This window comes from Physeter macrocephalus, chromosome 2 (assembly GCF_002837175.3).
Source record: "Physeter macrocephalus isolate SW-GA chromosome 2, ASM283717v5, whole genome shotgun sequence".
NCBI classification, from domain to species: Eukaryota; Metazoa; Chordata; class Mammalia; order Artiodactyla; family Physeteridae; genus Physeter; species Physeter macrocephalus.
The window spans coordinates 101,051,890-101,073,244 of NC_041215.1; the positions used below are offsets into that span (position 1 = coordinate 101,051,890).

Sequence of the window (21,355 nt, forward strand, 5' to 3'; positions counted from 1 at the left end):
ATATATTTGTTCTCAAGTTTCTCTCCTTAGGAGAAAAGCCATTAAAGGTTCTCTAATATGGGAGAACTATATATTGAAATATGTGATTTATCTCTGAGGGAATTCTATTTTTTTTCCAGCTTCACTGAGATACAATTGACAAAAATTTAGATATTTGAAATATACAGTGAGATGATTTGATATAGATATACATTGTGAAAAGATTCTCCCATCAAGTTAATTAACACATCTATCACCTCACATATTTACCTTTTTTTGTATTCCACATGTAAGTGATACCCTGTGGTACTTGTCTTTCTCTGTCTGGTTTATTGCACTTAGCATAATGTCCTCCAGGTTCATCCATGTTATTGCAAATGACAGGATTTCCTTCTTTTTTAAGGCTGAATAAGATTCCAATGTACATATATACCATGTTTTCTTTATCTATCCACCCATCCACGGATACTAAGTTTGTTTCTACACCTTGGCTACTGTAAATAATGCTGCTATGAACATGGGAGTGCAGAGATCTCTTCAAGACAATGATTTCTTTTCCTCTGGATATATACCCAGAAATGGAATTGCTGGATCATATGATAGGTCTATTTTTAATTTTTTGAGGAACCTCTATACTGTTTTCCATAGCAGCTGCACCTGCTTACATTCCCTCCAACAGTATAGAAGGGTCGGTTCCCTGTTCTCCACATCCTCGTCAGCATTTGTTACCTCTGGTCTTTTTGATAATAGCCATTCTAACAGGTGTGAGGTGATATCTCATTGTGGTTTTGATGTTCACTTCCCTGATTAGTAATGTTGACCATCTTTTCATGTACCTGTTGGTCACTTGTATGTCTTCTTTGAGGGAATTCTAGTTTCTAAGGTACAAAGAACAAAGTCACAATTCCTTGAAAAAGCTACTGTTATAATTAAATGTATTCAACGGTGAGTAAAATTAAGTCTCTAAGATTACCATTAACAATGATTTTACTTTTACAAAGAGTACAAGCCTTATTGGTCCCCCTTCTAACTTATTTTTTCCTAAATGTATAATTTAATAAGTTTTTTAAAAATTTTAAAAATTGTGGTGAAATACACATAACAAAATTTACCATCTTAATTTTTTAGCCCATTTCTAGGATTTGTACAATTGTTACCACAGATCAGATTCAGATTCAGAGAGTCCCTGACAAAAGAAGGGTAATATAGCCATTATTAAAAGGCTGTGGACCCACTGTGATAAAATCCTAGAAGGAATATTGTAGGAATATGAAATATATGAAGTCGGGCTTCCCTGGTGGCTCAGTGGTTGAGAGTCCGCCTGCCGATGCAGGGGACACGGGTTCGTGCCCTGGTTCGGGAGGATTCCGCATGCCGCGGAGACAGCGGTGGGAGGCCCACGTACCACAAAAAAAAAAAAAAAAAAAAGAAATATATGAAGTAAATTCTTGTGGGCATGTATCCACAGAGATAAATCTTGAACACATAATGTCAAACAAGAAAAAGCAAGTTACAGAGAAAAAGCAAGTTACTTACAGAAAAAGCAACTAAGCAAGCTGTTATATAAACAGCTTGCTTAGTTAATGTATTTAAAGATACACAACACCATCTATTGTTTTGGCATCTATGTACACACATGCACACACAGAGATTTAAAGGTATACATAAAATTAGAGTATATAAAGACAAGGATGGGAAGGGTATTTAAACTTCAGGACAGTGGTTCCCCCTGGGGAGAGAGACATGGAGGGAGATGATGGGTCAGGAAGCCTAAAAGAGGCTTCATCTCTGTTCATCTGATCCTAGTTGATGCCAGATGAGGGTGATTCAATGGGAACAAAGCCATGTCCCAGCTCTCACGGAGCAGACATGCTAGACATGCTAGGAGGGAGACAGACAGAAGACAGAAAAATGCACTGTATATGTCAGGCGGTGAAAGTGCTAGCAAGAGAGGTTAGAGGCTGATGGAGGGAGGCTCTTTTACAAAGGAAGTTCGGAGACGGTGTCTCAGATAAGGTGGTGCTAATGCAAAGACATGAATGACACAAGAAGCATGTGTTTATATGAGGAAAACTCCAAAGCTATAAAATTTCATTTTGTTTTTTTAAGTAAATATGGCAAAATGTTAACATTTGTTCCATTTCAGTAGTGGGCTCGTGGTTGTTTTCTGAATGTTTGAAATTTTTCATAATAAAAGAAACAAGAAGATTAAAAAAAAAAAAGCCCACTACTGTCAATTTTTGAAAGATTACAAGGAAGGATGTCAGACATTTCCAGATCCTTTCCAAATGGAGTATCTTGAGCCTGTGACTGCAGATCCTATTTCCTTAAGGATCCTGCACACATCGGGGTCCCCTGAGAACAGTAATAACCCCAGTACTGGACAATGCTGCCCGGCCTTTAGGTTATGCATGCTTGCTTGCATACCCATCCACCCACCCGCCCACTAATTGATCTATCTATCCATCCATCCTTGCCTCCCAAATAAAACAAAGGCTTGTTCAAACACCGAGTGTTCCCTGTTTGAAATGGAGAGGTCAGATGATAACGAGACAATCCAGCACATCTGTTTTAAATAGAGGGAAAGGCATATACACAAAGTAAGTAGGGACACAAGGTGTAAAGCAACATGAAGCACTGATGACAAAAGACAGAACCTCTGAGAGCTGGAGGGGAAAACACACAGTGTCTGTACTGGTGAGCTAGAGAGCTGCCATTTACAACATGCTCCAATGTCACCCTTCTCCTTCCCTTCTCCCAAAGAGAGGAATATGGTATCTTAGTGATGTTATGTTCCCACATGCACAGCAAAGTGGGAAGCGGGGAGGGAATCACAGCTACATGGATCTCTCAAACGCTTTTTTGGAAATAACATAAACTAACTAAGAAAATGTGAGAAAGCATATGGGGTGTCAGCTCTAGTGCTACACCTCTAGCAGGTATTTACTAAATATTTGGTGAATGGATGAATGTATATGCTGTTGCCTCACAGTCATATTACATAAATAATGTAGTTTTTTGGACTCAGAGTATTTCCCAGGTCACAAAAGTCTTTCAAAGGTCATGGCAAAGACTGCTGGTTTGCCCCAACATCTCTCTTTATTTTATAAAAAACAATTATTTTTAGCCGAGTACATGAACATATGATGAGGTTCTAGACAATACATAAGCAATCGTTTCCTTAGTGGAAGTGTCCTTGGGGTGGGGTGGGGTGGGGTGGGGGTGGAATTCCCTTCCTCCACCTTCCTGCTATCTGGAATTTGGATGTGATGGCTGGAGCTCAAGTGGACATTTTGGACAATGAGATGGAAGCCACCTACCAAAGATGGCAGCACAAAAGGAGACAAAGACTAGCTCCTGCCATCATTGAGTACAGGCAAACCTTGTTTCATTGTGCTTTGCTTTATTGCATTTTTCAGATACTGAGTTGTTTTTTTTTTTTTTTTTTTTACAAATTGAAGGTCTGTGGCAGCTTTGAGTTGAGCAGGTCTATTGGTGCCATTTTTCCAGCAGCATTTGTCCACTTCATGTCTCTGTGTCACATTTTGGCAATTCTTGCAATATTTTGAAGTTTGCCATTACTATTATATTTGTAATGGTGATCTTTGATCAGTGTTCTTTGATGTTACTACTGCAAAAAGATTATGACTCGCTGAAGCCTCAGATGATGGTTAAGCATTTTTTAGCAATAAAGTATTTTTTATTAAGGTATGTACATTGCTTTTTAGATGTAATGCTATTGCACACTTAATAGACGACATTATAATGTAAACATAACTTTTATATGCACTGGGAAACCAAAAAATTTACGTGATTTGCTTTATTGTGATACTTGGTTTATTGCAGTGATCTGAAACCAAACCCACAGTATCTCTGAGGTATGCCTGTACCACGCTAGTCTTGGACAGTCTATCTCTGTACTTGCACAGAGGAAATAAATAAACTTCTATTTTATTCAAAACCACTACATTTTAGTGAAATAAGCTTTTATTTTACTACAAGTTACCATTTTACTATCATCTATTTTCTCTCTAATGCAGCCAAATCTAATCCTAACAGATATACACATAGCATCTCTCCAACCAAAACCTTATAAAAAGTTTGTTATCATACTCATTTTATAGACAGGGAACTGAGCCCAGAGTAGATTAATTGACTCAGAAACACACAGAACCCAAGGCTTCTGCCTCTGAGCTAAACTTAGTACTCTTTTCCCTACACCACAGTTGCATTTTGGTGTGACTGATAGGGATTATGTACCAACAAATAAAGTATATCAAGCAGGTACATATAAGGGTTGGTTGTGAAGGTGTTACATCAAAAATTCTGATCAGGTGCATGCTGGAGTAGGAAAGCCAGGAAGGGGTTTAGGAAGGGGCTGAAGGAGAAGGAGAATATGGCCTGTGTTACACTCAGGGTGACTTCGGAAAGTACATAGCAAGAAACCCATAGCTGCCCTAGACTGACTACCAGGAACATCTCTTTAAGCAGAAAGTTGGCAACTGACTTGACTACAACCAGCTATGCAACCTCCTGGGGAAAAAAATCCCACCCAGCCCCCCAGGCTTCTACCCTAATTAAATAAAACATACATTTAAGCTCTTCGCATTTCTTTTAAAGTCAGTTAAAGTGATAATACATCTATAAAACTACAAATGGAAAGTCCTCTGGCTGTCATAATTATATAGTTATTTAACATTTGAAACCAAAAGCAATATTTCCTTGGTAAAAATCACAGCTGACACAACTAACTGATCTAAAATATATGTTATATATTTTTAATTTGCGCATATCTCTTAAGAATGATCTGGGCATGTGGTTATCTCTGCCCAATTCATTTTAAATATGAGTTAGCTCTTTTCAAAAAAGCTTTAAATGTTCTCTTCTGATTATAAGTATATTCTAATTATAAAAGAAATTAGAAAATAAAGAAGCCCAAAAAGCACCTGGAAACTTTTACTTGATTTTTACCCTAATCGAAACTAGCAATCAAAATTATTTTTCCATAATTTATGATATGACATGTGGTTCATAAACCTAAGTAAAAAGACATGAAATTATATGATACTGCCCTCTAGAATCTCATTCATATACATTTCCGGTCTTAAATGCCGATGAATGGGGTCCCCCTGAAATTCCTCCAAAGAAGGAAGCATGATGGTAGAAGAAAAGGACTCTACTGAGATGCCAACATCTCCCACCACCACGAGAAAGGTCCCTGTAACGTAATAAAAGGTGGGAGCACCTCTCTGCTTATCACTCTGGGTAGTAAGTACCACACCATTGAAGTATGCTCTATACTTATTCAAACAAATATAACAAGTGCATTTTAGCAGTCATATCCTTATACTGAATATGAACAACTTTGGAACCTGGTTTGTTGGCTTTCTTGTGCATGTGGCTTCTTGATATAAATGTATTAGTCTTTATCATTTATCAACACAATACTTGGTCAGTGTGAAAAATCTTAATAACACATAAAGGAATAAAGAAAAAAGCAGAAATCCTACTACCCAGATTCAACCATAATTAACCTTTTGGACCTCTTCTTAAACTTATATGCACACATGACATATGCTGCTTAGCAATTGGCTGTTTTACTCAAAAATATATCTTGAGGGACTTCCCTGGTGGCTCAGTGGTTAAGAATCCGCCTGCCAACACAGGGGACACCGGTTCGATCCCTGGTCCGGGAAGATTCCACATGCCGCGGAGCAACTAAGCCCATGCACCACAACTACTGAGCCAGTGCTCTAGAGCCCGTGAGCCGCAACTACTGAGCCTGCGTGCCACAACTATTGAAGCCCATGCACCTAGAGCCCGAGCTCCACAAGAGAAGCCACCACAATGAGAAGCCTGCACACCGCAGGGAAGAGTAGCCCCTGCTCGCTGCAATTAGAGAAAAGCCCGTGTACAGCAACGAAGACCCAAAACAGCCAAAAAAAAAAAAAGACCTTGAAGATCTTACCCATCAATAAATATATGTAACAGGTAAAAACTGATACAAATCACCGTTTTAAAAGATGGTATGATATTATCACATATGGATATACTGTAACATATTTCAGAAATAAACTACTGGTAATTTCTAATCTCCTGTTATTATAAATCACAGAGCAACAAGCATTTTTTGTATATATAGTTGTCCAGTGATTTCCCTTAGGGTAAATTCCCCAGCATGGTACTGCTCTGTCAAAGGATATACTCTGTTGAATGTTGATATTGATGTCAAACTGCCCTCCAAAAGCTAGTACAAATCACACTTCCCCCAAAAAGGCATCAAAGTGTCCCTTTGTCTATACCCTCCTTGAGATCTTATTTTCATCTTTGCTGATGTGACAAGTAAATAATGGCACCGTATGGCTGTCATATGAATTCTTAGATCTCAGGTGAGATTGAGACTGGACACCCTTTCATACACATGTTGGCTATCTACAGCCTCTTTGGTGAGTGGCCTCTGCATATTCTTTGCCCGTTTCTCTATTTGGGTGTTTATCTTTTCCTAAATAATTTGCAAGAGTTCTTTATATATATTAGGAACATTAACACTTTTCACATATATTGTACATACCTTTAGTTTATCTTTTAACCTTGTTTATGGAGATTTAATACACAGAAGTTTAGTTTTTATATATTCAAAGATATCTTTTCCATTATGATGTTTATCTTTGCTATTATGCTTAGAAAGTCCTCCCTCACACCAGGATTAAAAAAGTATTTCCCCCCTTGTATTCCATTACTTTCATCTTTTTATTTTCTACCTCTAGAATTTATCTCGGTATAAGAAATTAGGGAAAGATTCAGCTTTTTACCATCCAGTTGTCTCAACACCATTTATTAAATAATCCATTTCATTCTAGTAGTTTCAAATGCTTCCTTTATTTTATACCAAATGACCATATACACTTGAGTCTAATTCTGGACTCAAGATATCTGTTTCACTGATTTGATTGTCTATTCCTATGCCAGTAACACATTGTTTTAATTTCTATACTTTTGTAATTTGTTTTACTATATTTGGTGAAATTCTCTCCTCACCGATTTTCTTTTTCAAGAGTTTCCTCATATATTTATTCCTCTGGATAAAGTTTAGAATGATCTTGTCAAGTTTCCCCAATCCAAGTCTTACCACCCAAATCAAATGCACTGAATTTATACATTAATTTCTAACAAGTGAGTCTTCTTTCCATCTGAGAATGATGTAGCTCATTTATTCACATTTTCATCCTTCCCCCAAACTTAACAGCTAACGTGGAAAACCATAACCCTTTATCCCAAAGATGTTCACATTTTCAAGCTATTTACAAAGTACATCTTTTAATTCAAGATTTTTTTGTGCTGTAAAAATGTCTAGCAACTGTAAAATAATACTAATGCCATTATACTTGGAATTTTTCCATAGCTCCAAAATACCCATCTCTACTATCTGGAGGGTGCACGTCGAATACCCTTATAAGATTTCTCTTTCACAGAGGATGGCTTTCTGGCCTCCAAGGCCAGTGCTGGAGAAATGGGGCCTCAGCTGCTAAGTGTCCCGGAGGACAATTAGGAATGATGCTAACCAGACCTGCCTTCACACATCGTAAATGCCCTGAAGCCACATCGCTGCAGCTTGCTCAGGGCCGTCTGGAGTTCATGAATCATTCTCTACAGGACGTAGGTCATGGCTTCCAAACCACAGCCCCACATCCTGGGCAGTGGTCCAACAAGGAGCAGGGTGACAGTATTGCCTGGCATACGCTGAGAGATGGGCACCTACCCTCAGGACAAAAAGCACCCCTCCCAGAGCTGTGAAGGGGCTGCCAGCCTACCCATGGGCCAGGGAGCCAGAAGTGCTGTCCATGCTTGCAGAACACAGGTCACTGCTCTCCCCAGAACCCCGGACCCTCTGCTTCAGGACCATGCTTTAGATTTCCAGATGCAGGTGGCCAGAGAAACCTTAACTGCTAAATATTTGCTGATCTCATCCACAGTTAGCAAAACGGTGGCCGGCAAGCTGGATTTGGCCCACAGATGTGTTTTCTTTGGCCTGAACGATGTTGGATCATTTTTTTGGAACCAACATTTAACAATTTAGAGATTTCCTGTATTTTCTCTTAAAAACTTAAGTCTGGGCCACGCTGCGCCTGCATTCTTATGCAGGAACATTCAGTGAGAGTTGAGAGGGTCATCACCCCCAGTGACGGTGTGCTTCTATATTTATGGGACTTTGCTTTGGGGGTTGTCCCCCTACCCTGGCTTGCAGCCTCCTTACTCCAAGCAGTTTCTGATTTAGGTCTAATTTAGAGGGTGTGTACAGGTCTCTAAGCTAACAAAACACCTCAAGTCTTTATCCCCATATCAAACTCCTTATTAAAAAAGAAAAAATCAAGTAAGATATATGTAGGTGAGGGAAAATACACAAAAATCTAGAAGTTTAAAAGCCCGTGCTCGGGCTTCCCTGGTGGCGCAGTGGTTGAGAGTCCGCCTGCCGATGCAGGGAACGCGGGTTAGTGCCCCGGTCTGGGAGGATCCCGGGTGCCACAGAGCGGCTGGTCCCGTGAGCCATGGTCACTGGGCCTGCGCATCCGGAGCCTGTGCTCCCAACCAGAGAGGCCACAACAGTGAGAGGCCCGCATACCGCAAAATTTAAAAAAAAAAAAAAAAAAAAAAAAAAAAAAAAAGCCCGTGCTCTACGGTTTGTATTTCTCATGTTCTCATGACATGATAGAATGAAGCTAAGAAAAGTTTAGAGAGGACATTAAATTTATCACTCAAAGTTCTTTAGGTAGAATCAGATTGCAGCCTTCTGGATGGATTCAAAAAATATATTCTTTTTTTAAAAGAAATAACGCAAATTTCCAGTTATAAAATAAATAAGTCATGTGGATGTAATGTACAGCATAGTACCCATAGTTAATAATACTGTATTGCACATTTGAAAGTTGCTAAGAAAGTAGATCTTAAAAGTTCTAATCATAAAAAATTTTTTTTGTAACTATGTATGGTGTACTTTTTGTAGGTATAGCAACACACACATGAGAACAAATTATAAATTTACTATTGATAATTTGTCTTATTTATTGAAAAAAAATCCCCTCATCATACAATGTTGATACAGTTTCTTTTTTCTCACTTGGATCTTAAGACTACCAGGCCACCGTCCCCTGAATTAATGCCCGTAGTCAAGAACCACAGCTTTAATGCTTTTCTCCCCTTTTTTCACTTTAAGTACTTTGCTCACATGAGCTTAGCTTTCATCTCAAGATTTAATCTAGTAGATGCACACATCATCCCTTCCTACCCTGGAACTGCAGAGAGTAAGCAAAATGCACCAATATACTTGGGCCAGATCCTATTATGGCAAATAATAAACATTAACTGCTTGGCAAAATCTTTTTTTTTTTTTGACAACCCAACTGTGAAAAGGCATTTCTGAAACTATTGGGACAAAATAAAATTGAATATGCACTGTATATTAGGTGATACTGAGGAATTATTGAGAATTTTATTTAGTATGACAATGATTTTGTGTGTGTGTATATGTGTGTGTGTGTTCACTATCTCTTAGTGATACTTTAAAAAAGAAATAAACTCCATGGGTTTGCTACCACGGGTGACTTACAAATCTTAGAATTGTAGTTTTTAACAGTTTTTTTTTTTTTTTTTTGAGGTATGCGGGCCTCTCACTGTTGTGGCCTCTCCCGTTGCGGAGCACAGCCTCCGGACGCGCAGGCTCAGCGGCCATGGCTCACAGGCCTAGCCACTCCGTGGCATGTGGGATCTTCCCGGACCGGGGCACGAACCCGTGTCCCCTGCATCGGCAGGCAGACTCTCAACCACTGTGCCACCAGGGAAGCCCTTTCACAGTTTTAAGACTGTAAACATCACCTAGTCCAGGCATGGGAAGAAGATTTCAATTTATAGGCCAATTCCAATTTAATAGTGCTGTCCTGAGAATGAATTTAGGCCTTTAAGACTAAGAGGTGAAAAAAAGGTCATGAACCATTAGCAATGCCAGCCAAGGGCACAAGACAGGAGAGTGGGGCAATGTGTGTTACTACTTCTAGCTACCTTTAGAATCTCTAGTCTAGTGGTCTTTCAGGGAACGTAATACTGTCAAGTCAACTCATTACTTCTTTAGACAGCTCTATGAAGTTATTTCTTATATTTTGACCTAAAATCTTATTTTCTGCAGCTTACAACCACGAGACATATAAGAAGAGCTCCACTTTAACTTGACAGTGCTTGAATTATTTCAGACAGTTCTCCTGTCCTTCCCAAGTCTAAAACATCACCAGTTTCTTCAGCCATTCCTCACTGGGCATGGTTCCTTCCCTGTCTTCATCACTCGCTATTGACAGGCACCAATTTGTCTCTGTCCTTGTTTCAGTGCGGTGTGTGGTAAAATGGTCTGTTGATGTCATGTTGTCAGGACATAATCCCCAAAATGCCTTTACTGAGTTCAAGTTTTGGCTTTCAGACTCTGCATTCATTTAGACTTTACATGCTCCACCTCAATTTAATTAGTCTGATGGAGGCTTCTAAATCTTTCTATCATCAGCTACAGCTGGGTCAACTTCAATGGATTTCTCAGAACATATAACTGTCTTCCCACCTTTCCAGCCCCTGGCATGCCACCGGCCAGAGAAACCACAAAAAAGACTCAGAGTACCCTTCCCGATCCTTCAGTGGCTCCTCAAATCCATCTACAGATTTTCAATCTTATGAAGAGAACTTTCAATCTTACAACTGAGAACTGAGGGCCACTAACTAAGCCAGAACTATTTGGCGACTTGTCCTCATTGGCAGAAATGAAAAATAGGCAACCACAAACTGGCTCAACATAAGTAATAAAGCAGGCCTAGTCATTCAGTCAACAAGTGTTGCAAGGACTGGACTGAGCCACTGAGCAAATGAGAATGAATGACACAGCAATCATGTCATCAAACACATAGTTTCTCAAAAGTAAAACACAGACATAAATAACTCAAGTAAAGTGATCAGTGAGGTGCAAAGAGCTACGGGAGTTGGGAGGTGGCACAGAAGGCAGCAGAAAGGAAGCTGGGAATCAGGAACACTTACCAGAGGAAGTAGTAGGCCTGGAAGGGACAGGTGGGATTGGAACAGTGGAGAAGTGAGAAAAGAATAAAATACCAGTGGGTTGAGTAATTTGGTTTGGTTGATGCATAGGGTCCAGGAATACTACTACTGGGAAGTAAAGTCTGGAAAAACACAGAGGCAAAGCTGGATGAGACTCTTCCTGTATCAGGATCAGTTAATCAAAGGGTATTTATACCAAAGAACAGGCAACCCATCAAAAGATACAGAAAGGCGGGGAAGAAAAAAGAAGGCAGAAAAGTCAGAACATAAGACAGAAAGGAAAAATTAAGTGAATAAATAGGGGTAAAGAGAGAAAAGCAAAAGGTGAGAAGGGAAGACAAATACTGTCTTCCCACTAACAAGAGGCTCCTCCACGATTTATTTCCCTTCCTTGACCCTGAAATGTACTGGAGCAGCCTCTCTTCTATCCTAAAATGAAACTCTAGTCTTAGATTTCTAATCCTTATTTATCTTCCATCTCCCTATGCCCTTAATTAACAAGCACTTCCCCTAAACTGCCTAATCCACCTCCCACAAACAGTCCCCGTGACTGATCCCTACGGAGTGCTGGCAAAGGAAAATCGTGACATGGAGAGGACAGCTCAGTGTCTCCAACATACCTGATGATAGAGTAGGGGAGCAAATGATCTCTATGCTCACCTGAGAGAAGGGAACGGGAGACATGAAGAGGGAGTCTTAAGGGGTGAGAGTGGAGGAAAGGGGTTGTGGACCCAGAAAAGCCACACGATCAACATAAGGAACTCAGGCGCCCCTTGTGTGTGTTCATTCACTTATCCAACCACTCATTCATTCATTTATTCCTCTCCCTCCCTTTATCCCACCCTTTTCTGCCGCCACACATCCAACAGGCTACAAATAAAAATCAACCTCCTCAGTAGTCTCGTTAGTCCCTCATGATTAGGCCCCTACATAGTGTCCTGGATTTTTCCCTCAGAAAAACACCAAGGTATGATTTCTCATTTGTTGCCTTCTCTGCCATGATGCAAGCTCACGAGGGAAAGAGCTATCTTCTCACTGCTCTATCCCTAGCACCTAACACAGGGTCCGAACTCAGTAAATAACTGTCGAATGAACAAGACACTGTACAGACAAGTAAGAGGTATTCCCTAGAATTCTCTCAGACCATATATTGATGTGGCCAAAATTGCTAATTGTTCACCCAAGTCCCTGTTCTCTGACTCTTTGGGGCCACAGCTACACTAATTTCCCAACCTCCCTTGTAGGTAAGTTTGGCACGTGACTGAGTTCTGGGCAGTGGGTCGTGGGTGGAAGTGATTAAGTCACTGCCAAGTGGACCCATAAAAATCCTCCCATGCTTTGCCTCCACACTCTTTTTTCCCTTCTGGTTGGACTAGAGACAAACCCCTTGAGTGACCTTAGAAGCTACATGTTGATACCTGGGACTCTATGTGGAAGAGAGCCACCCCTCTAATCTGTTCATAAGAGAATCAACCTTCTCCTATGTTTGAGCCATCAGACACTTAGGAATCTACGTGTTCAGGAGTAAACCTCTCTAATTCAGTCACACAGTCAGGTGACAACTCAGGTTAAGCTCCCCTAATCTTTACCAGCCAGCGGACGTTTGTCACTTACCTAAGGAGAAATAAAGGCCATTCAGAGGACAGTACAATCTTTCTTGGGATGTATGACTGAACAAGAGTCCTGTTGGCTCCTGATCATCAGGAAAAGCCACAAAACAGGCTGGGCAAATTCTGGTGATGTCAGAACCATAGATGATCAGCTTCGCCTCCTCTCAGAAGTACAGGGCCCCGCAGGCCCTGCGCAGGTGCCCAACTGCCTTCTCAAGGAGTCTGGCCCTGGCCTCACGTGTGCTTACCTTGCAAAAATGTCACAGCACGTTGCCCCGCTGTTTTCAGTGCCAGCTGGCGAGAAGCGGCCCAAAGGTTTTTCAAAAAGCCACAGCAATCTACGCTGCCACAGAACAACGGCTGCACCAATGACTCGCCTTCTGAATAAAGCATTCAGCCGACCAGATAGAGATGCAACCTCAGACAGAATTCATTTCCCGGTGGCAAAGCTCTTCTTACCCCGATGTGTCTGACTCTGTTGTTCCTACCGAACACTAGAGACTTCAAAGAAAACTCCTCTCCCCGATGGACTGGAGCATTTAAGTAATTGAGTTACATTAAGAAAATTAGTAGCATGTACTGTACATAATTGCCTGTTTAATCTAGGTCTAGAAAACTATTAACAGGGTAAATGATTGACTAACTCTTTTCACCTTTCTTCATTGCAGGTTTCTTTATTTCAAAAACTTCCAGATCCAGTGGTTCTTAATCTTTGGGGGGGTCACAGACCCATTTAAGAATTTGACCCTTTCACAGAAAAAAAATATGTCCACAAGTGCACACACATGTTGCATACGATTTCAGGGTGCACACACAGAATGCCAAGTCCATCCACTGATCCCAGGTTCATGGACCCTCCAGAGCAGAGGGCAGCAAACTGTCCCTCTAAAGGGCCAGAGAGTGAAAATTTTTGGTTTTTCAGGCCACGCGTTGTCTCTGTCACAGCGACTCGAGCCTGCTGCTGCTGTATGAAAGCTGCACTGCCCGTACGCCAACCAAACTTTACTTGTAGATATCAGAATTTGAATTTCATAGAGTTTTCCTGTGTCACAAAATTTCTTTTTTCATTCTTTCTTCGGCTATTTAAAAAATCAAAACCATTCTTAGCTGGTAGTCTGTACGAAAACCGGCGACAGAGCATAGTTTGTCAATCCCCGCTGTAGGGCAAGGGTTCTAGACGTACACATTTTCTGTCTCTATTTTCACTAACTTCCAAAGGAAACTCCACGTTTCTTCGCTTTATGAATGCGGGCAGCAAACCTCAGTAGTGTCAGCAGAAATCACATTCATACCACATTACAGTGGTAGCAGGTAGCACAAAATATTCATCAGGCTCACCGCTATTTTTAAATTATGGTCACTATTAGATCTCCTACTGTATCTTGCCGTTTAAATGTGCTGATAAACACATATATTATTGTAGGAAAAATTTGATTTGATAACTGAATTTCAATATAATTGATTTCCTATACGAACCCTATATATTTTATTTAGTGCATTTAGAAACAGAATTCTGAGAAGCAGGACAGGGCTTTCACCAGACACCACAGAGGTCCATGGCACAGAAAAGGTTAAGAGGGTCTGAGCCGGCAAAGCCAGAGCATCTCCTACCAGAGCATTCACATCTTCCGTTTTGTAGATGAGCATCCGTATCTCCTCTGGATCACCGCTGAAGATTGCTTGGACCAATGGTGGCTGTAAACACAGGAGAATTTGAATTAGAACTATAATTAAATAACTGGATTGCATTCAGATGCAGATGGCTAGAAGATATGTTCCCCAAAAAGTTTATTCAACAATTATCAATTGGCAGACAAAGATGAATATGGCTCAGGCTCACCCTCACTCGAAGTCTAGTAGGGGGTGTATTTGCATAAAGAATTAACTATAATATGATTTGAAAGCCATGACAGACAGTCACATCTAACCTGGGGCTAGGAGTATAGCATGGAAATCACCCCTAGGTGAAGATGTCCTTGAAAGGCCCTTAAATTGCCCATCAAGGAAACTACCAAATCTATGCTTTTGTGCATAGAGTCCCCTGTCCTTCCCCCATCTCTCATTAGACAATGTTGCCTGGTCCCTTTAAACAATTCTGTTCCTAGATGATGTTAATGGCCACGTTTCTGGCCTCCTGAACAATTCTTTGTCAATGTTTGGACAACCCTTTAAATCATTCCTGAATGCTTCCCATAGCTTTAGCCAACAAGCACTGAGTGTTTTAGACGTGATTACTTCCCATCTATTTAAAGTAAGTGGTTATTCAATGCTAACATTTCTGTTTGTCATCTGTAGTAGAATAAAAAATAAATAAATAAATAAAAATTTAAAAAAAAATAAAGTAAGTGGTACAATGGCGGGGTGGGGAGCAAGAAGGGAGGCATTACTGAGCAGGTATCATTGAACTCACCTATATTAAACAAGACCCAACATATGGTAGAAGGATTTGTAAAGCTTGATGGAAACCCAGCTGAAAGAGAAACTGTCTCTGTTTGGGTGGTAGGGTGAGAAGAGTATCCAGAAAAGCTTCACGGAAGGCACCTTAATGAATGGGTTTGAGTGTGCAGACAGGGAAGGAAGGACATGTAGGCAGAGAGATCATGGTGTGCAAAGGTGTGGGTATGCAAATCCATGTTACAAATGCTGCCATCAACCTGGTGACCACGGTGTCGGGGGAAAACAGGAAAAGGCGTGGGCTCAGAGGTTGGTGTTGGGCTTGCCCACATGGTGAAGGATCCTGTTCAAAGACAGTGCTGCCACTTGCCAGCTACACGTGGAGCCCACTTCCCACGTGTAATCTGGGGCCGAACATGATCTTTGCTGCCCAGACCCTCAAACGGTTGGTATTAGGAACAAATGAGATAATATATGGGAAAACTCTCTGTAACTCTACAACCCTACACAAATAACAGATGTTTTCACTAAGAAATGTTTATGATGCCAAAACGGGCTATTTGACTTTTTTTTTTTTTCAAACTTTAAAAACCTTGGCAATAACACACACACACACACACACACACACACACACACTTACAACTTTTGGAAATATTTTAGTCCTAGTAGGCAATAGGATGATGGCAGTTTCTCAAACTTATCTGACGGTAAGAAATCACCTGAGACGCTTGTTAAAACTGTATTCCCAGGTCCCTTCCCTGGAGATTCTGGGGTGGGATCTGAGAACCTAGATTTTTAATAAACACCCACTCAGTTCTTGGGAACTGGAGAGCACTGGCCTAAGGTGACACGGGTAGCATTATCTGCCTCAAACTCTCCCTGTGCAATCTATGTGAGACTCCAAGTCCTGATTTTCCCTACGAACTTTCTTTTCTTTTTTACCTGCCTGTTGCCTCTCTTACATGTTTTGATGGTGTTCCTTGTTATTTCGGGGGACCAATATAAGTATTGTCAGTAGGAATATAGTAAGATTCCCTGAGGAAACATTATATAAAAAATGTTAGGGCTTCCCTGGTGGCGCAGTGGTTGGGAGCCCGCCTGCCGATGCGGGGCGCGCGGGTTCGTGCCGCGGAGCGGCTGGGCCCGTGAGCCATGGCCGCTGGGCCTGCGCGTCCGGAGCCTGTGCTCCTCAACGGGAGAGGCCACAGCGGTGAGAGGCCCGCGTACCGGAAAAAAAAAAAAAAAAAAAGTTAAATTGCAGATAAATATTTCCATATTCCAGGAATTTGTCCACAGTTTTCCCTCTGCCATCGAAGTTTCCAGCGAGTGGACATTTGTATCTCTTTTTTGTCCCCAATACTCTCTTAATCCTACCTTCTTGCCAAGGTGTATGATTCAAAGATAGTTTCTCAAATTGCCAACAATTAAGTAGCAGGAAAGAAGTCTTGAAAAGAATGCAAGTTTGACTAGTTTGGTGTCAGCTGGCACTCTGCCCAAGACAAGGACTTCCTTCCCACACTTGCTGACTACCTGCTAACCACATCTCCAGGCTACCTGCCCCATGGCAAGGACCCTATTTCACGTAAAACAGGCAGTCACACAAAGTCAGGATTTCAACAAAAATATTGAATCTTGTGTATCTATTTCATAATTCTCTATCTGCTCTGCTTGTGGCCAAATGCTCGTGTATACTTTTCTGCCTTTTTGAACCTTAAGAGAAAGCAAATAACAAACCCCAATAACCATGGGATGACAAGCAGAGGCAGACAAGATTTTAGTGTGGAGTCCACAGTGGTCAATCAACAGTTGAGAAGTTAAGATTCTGAGAAACAAACCCATCCCAGTTTAATGCACCACTAGTTAGTCACTTTAAGGAAACAGAGCTAGGTAAGCAAAGCCTCTCTTCACTCATGAATCTAAGGAATGCGTGAAGATATTCAGTCCTCACACCCCTCAAGAAAGACAAGGGTTCCAAGCTATGGCTGGAATGTTCCCAAGGAGAGCCACCCTGTAATGCTGCCAGACAAAGAAGCCAGCACAGTCCTTCTTCAGGGGGTGGTATGTGGAGCTTCCCAGTCCTGGTCTCTGAGACTGTTGGAGGGTCTCATCAGCGCAGAGAATTCCCAGCAGAGAATGGTATGCGCACTTCCCCAATGCCTCCCAGCTTCCCTCTGCTAAAAGCTGCTTTGGGAAGCATTGTCAACACCCAGAATTCCTGGCATCCATTGGGAAGAAGCTGAGCCATTGTTGTAACTCTTCCAAAGCTGCAGTCACTACATACATGAATATACCCACAGGTACATGCCTACATTTGCACATGTATGTACACATCTGTATCTACATTCACGTGTGTATACACAGAGATACATGCTGATTCACTCACGAATCCCTCACACTCCCTGTGGAATAGAAAAGTGCCGGTTCCCCAAAGCCCAAAGTCTTGCTAAATAGAAATCTCCACCCCAGCTGGGCTGTGCGGCCACTGTGACTCACTGTCTTCACAATTGTTAATCCAGGCATTATGAGATTCCAAATCAGAACTTCACAGATACATGCTTTGCTTGAACGGAAACCGTGTGTTTGCATGGATGTAGTTCTTGAACTAAATTTCTGTTACTCTTGAGCCAGTGGTATTTAAAAAAAAACAAACCAGTATGGGTGTTTCTTTTTTTCTCCACACTCCCAAATAAAACATGCCCATAGAACACTTTGGCATTCCCTTTTGTTGGGATTTTAATCGGATCCTGCTCTCTTATTTTTCCCTAAGTAAACACTTGCCCTGAGAATAAATATTTTGAAAAATATTTCTAAATACTGTCGCTATTACATGATTTTAAGAAAGGGGGGATATTCTAAATACAATATTCTTGCTCATAAGTACCAAGTACTTACATTCTGTTGACTATTAATTTGGCGATCACTGTATCTTTTACACCTTTTGCCTTGACCTTGATAAGGCCTTACTTGCAAAAGAACAGAGTCCTAAGCCTTGGCATGTACAAAAATTTTTATAAGTTTCACACATTTCAACGCTAGCATATACAAAATAGGAGTGCTTTGTGTGCAAATTTGAATAAACACAAATTTATTACAAGGGTGAAAGTTGTGAAGAACAAATAGTGGCAGGAAAAAGAGATTCTGATGAGGTGAAACCATTGGTTATCATTCCCTAAAGAAACTTGAATTCTTAAAAAGAGATATACAGTAATTTCAGCTTCAATTACTGGAATTTTTTTTAGCATGTTTAGCAGCTGTACACTGGAAATGACTGCCATGTGCTGTGGATATTGGCACAGTCCCTCATGTAGATCGAGAAGGTAGAAGGATATTTCCTGGGCCTACTTTACCAATGGCACAAGTGGGAATCACCATTCAGATGGGACCAGTCCTTGTCTTTCAATATCACCAACTCCCAGCACTCTACCATCTTTGCCAGGAGCTGCCTTCTAGAGGTGACTGTCTGCCAGGCTGATGACATTTGACGCCTCTAAGACAGAAGTGCAGAGCAGAAGCTGCTTGAATTTGGCAGCCACTATGAACAAAGTAGCCAACCTTGCTGACACTAGGAACTGAAAATTTATCAGCAAAAAGCCAATTTTGCTACTCACATCCCCTATCAGCCCACTCAATGCAATATTTTTCTATTTTATTCTCAGTCTTTGAGAACAAACTAGGAAAATATCCAATTCCCCAAAATAAGATGCTAAATCAAATATGTACTGATAACAGTGTTCTCAAACTTTGAAATAGAGTTACAATTCCACTAGGGGGAGCAAGATGGTCATTTGTTACCTGGGAGATAAGAGTAAATGTTCAGGTTGCGTAATAAGGGAGCTGGAGGATCCACTTTATTCAAGACATAAAAGAACTTAAGCTTCTGAGAGAGCACTTAGTAATAAGTAAACACTAACATTATTATACCCCAAAACAAAAAATTTAAAACCTTTCCTATTGATTCCTGAGGGTCCAGGTTTTTAGGAAGTAAGAATAAAGCTATTTAAAACCCAGGTGTTAAAGCATTATTTTCATCATGTGCAAAACCCAATTCAATTATTTCCTCGATTGCACTTTTAAAAAGTGCTACTAGTGGCATCAGATATGCCACTGGTTTAGGAATAAAGCCCATCAGGGGTTCTATGAAGAAAGCACAGCTGGTTTAGAGGATCTACTCCATCTTGTCCTGCAATGAGGAGGTGGGTCACCCCTCCAAAATCTCCTAATGAAACCATCAATTCGATTTTGGCTAAAACCACTGTATAGTGCATTTCACTTTCTCTTTGTCAGAGCTGCGTGTTCTTTACTAACACTTTGGCTTTGGAAGATAAACAGAGTGATAGAGGCTGTCACTGAGCATCTGGATACAGTCCATGGTAAGAAGTCCAAGAAGATGCTCCCGCATTACATTCCAAATTCTTGGTGTGTTGCTTGTCTTTTTCTGATTAGATTGGGTAATTAAAGACTCCAAGTCTAAAAGAAAACATCTTGCATTCTAATCAGGAGTGGGTGTTGGGAGTCAATCAATAGCCAAGAGGGGAAAATGATATTCCTAAACATCTGTCCACACTTAAGTATTCTGAGTACAGAATGTCATTAAAGCAGGATGGGAGCATGTTATTAGTAGCTAACAGCTGATGCAGCAATAATCTGGCCATATGAAACCATCAACGTATATGAACATGTTGAAACAGTTCATTAGGTAACAACTGGTTTTTGTGTAAGGCAGTGCTTACATTTTTACAAAAGGATAATAAAAATTTGTTCGAGTCACTAGATTTAATGGACAGAACTTGTTAGCTCTACTCATGTGGCTCCTGCCGTGTGATCCACTGAAAGGATGCCATTGAGTGCTTCCTGAATATAGATCACTCTACTTGGGGAGAAGTTCACTCCATCATAGAAAGACAATGATGATCATAAAATCAAAATCTGTTTCCCTTAAGAACTGTACAAAATATACTGAGTCTTCATAAACATTTTTTAATGCAAGACTACGTGTCTGAAAATGTCTCCTACAAACTATGCTGCAGAGTGTATATATTTCCGATTATTAAAAACAGAAGACGCATAAAAGTTCAAGTATCAGTAATACCCTCCCTATATGTAGCTATTTATTAACTTTATACTTAAACATTGTGAAAGAAGAACTATATTTAATCAGAAAGTGGAAAAATTAATTTATCTAACCTTTTCCAAAATGAAAAAAACACATAGGCATTGACTATGATATAGTTATTCAAGGACCAATTATTCAGTTTTTGGAAAATTCACATCCTTTGTCGCACCTTCCTTTCCTGAGATCCTCCTTGGCTATTTCTCTGCTTTTCAAGAGCACTCATTAGCACCTTCACCAGAGGAGAGCTGGTCCGAGGGAAAATGAAACCCAGGCATGTCAACTTTGCTACTAGTTACTCACAAAGGGTTAGGTAAAAGGAAATGACGAAACAACAGTATCGGTTAGCTTGAAATCTGGAAGCAATGTTGATTTTACATACCTGAGATCTCTCTTTTTTTCTGCCATAGGAGGGAGATTCCTCCTAAATTTGGTATCAGATTGACTTGGGATTAAATCTTAGCCATAGTTTCCTCATCTACAAAATAGGGCTATTGTAGCCATTTTATAAGATGTGTTTAAGAAATGACATAATATATGCAGTGCCTCCTCTACAGGGCCAATGCTCAATAAAAATAGCGATTAGTGTTGATTTTGAGGTAACAAGCTCAAAAACTTTCATAGACAAGTGCATTTATGTCCATCCATCCTACAGTAGGAAAAATAAGGGATCCAGGGAGATTTCCTTAAAAATTACAGAGCATATAAATCAAGTTAGGATTATAACCCACTCAACACCACCAGTAAAGCGGAGGGGCCCATCACACTGGGGAAAAAAGCGTTTACATACAGGAAGGGGAGTAAAAATGAGCTTGATTTGGCCTCTGTTACCCTGGCCAACCTCAAAAATGTTGCACAACCTCTCTGTACTCAGGGGTCTAATCTATAAAACCAAAATAACAGCAACTCACCTGAATAATACATCATCTCTCTTGACTAATCCAGCTGTGCCACATATTTATGTCCACTGGATGGGACGTGAAATCATAATTTTACTATTTAAGGTTATTATAAACAAGCATGATTATACTTTTCCTTTATGCTCTCCTGATGGTCATAAAGGAGATTAATCCCGTTTGGAGCTGTGAGGGGGTCGAATGATTTGCCTGTTAGTGGCAAAGTTGAGACTATGATTTAGTTTTCCGGATTCTCCCACTTCAGTACTTTCTCTCTCTCACAT

General features: G+C 40.5%; 1 protein-coding gene across 3 annotated transcripts in view; it reads right to left on the reverse strand.

Annotated features, from left to right (window-relative positions):
- ANKRD44 (ankyrin repeat domain 44) overlaps positions 1-21,355 on the reverse strand; it is a 317,462-nt gene that overhangs the window by 179,444 nt on the left and 116,663 nt on the right. For all 3 annotated transcript variants that reach the window (XM_028480445.2, XM_028480424.2, XM_055089237.1), the window contains one exon: positions 14,283-14,366. In XM_028480445.2, coding sequence (XP_028336246.1) covers positions 14,283-14,366 — 84 coding nt within the window. The remainder of the gene's footprint in view (positions 1-14,282; positions 14,367-21,355) is intronic.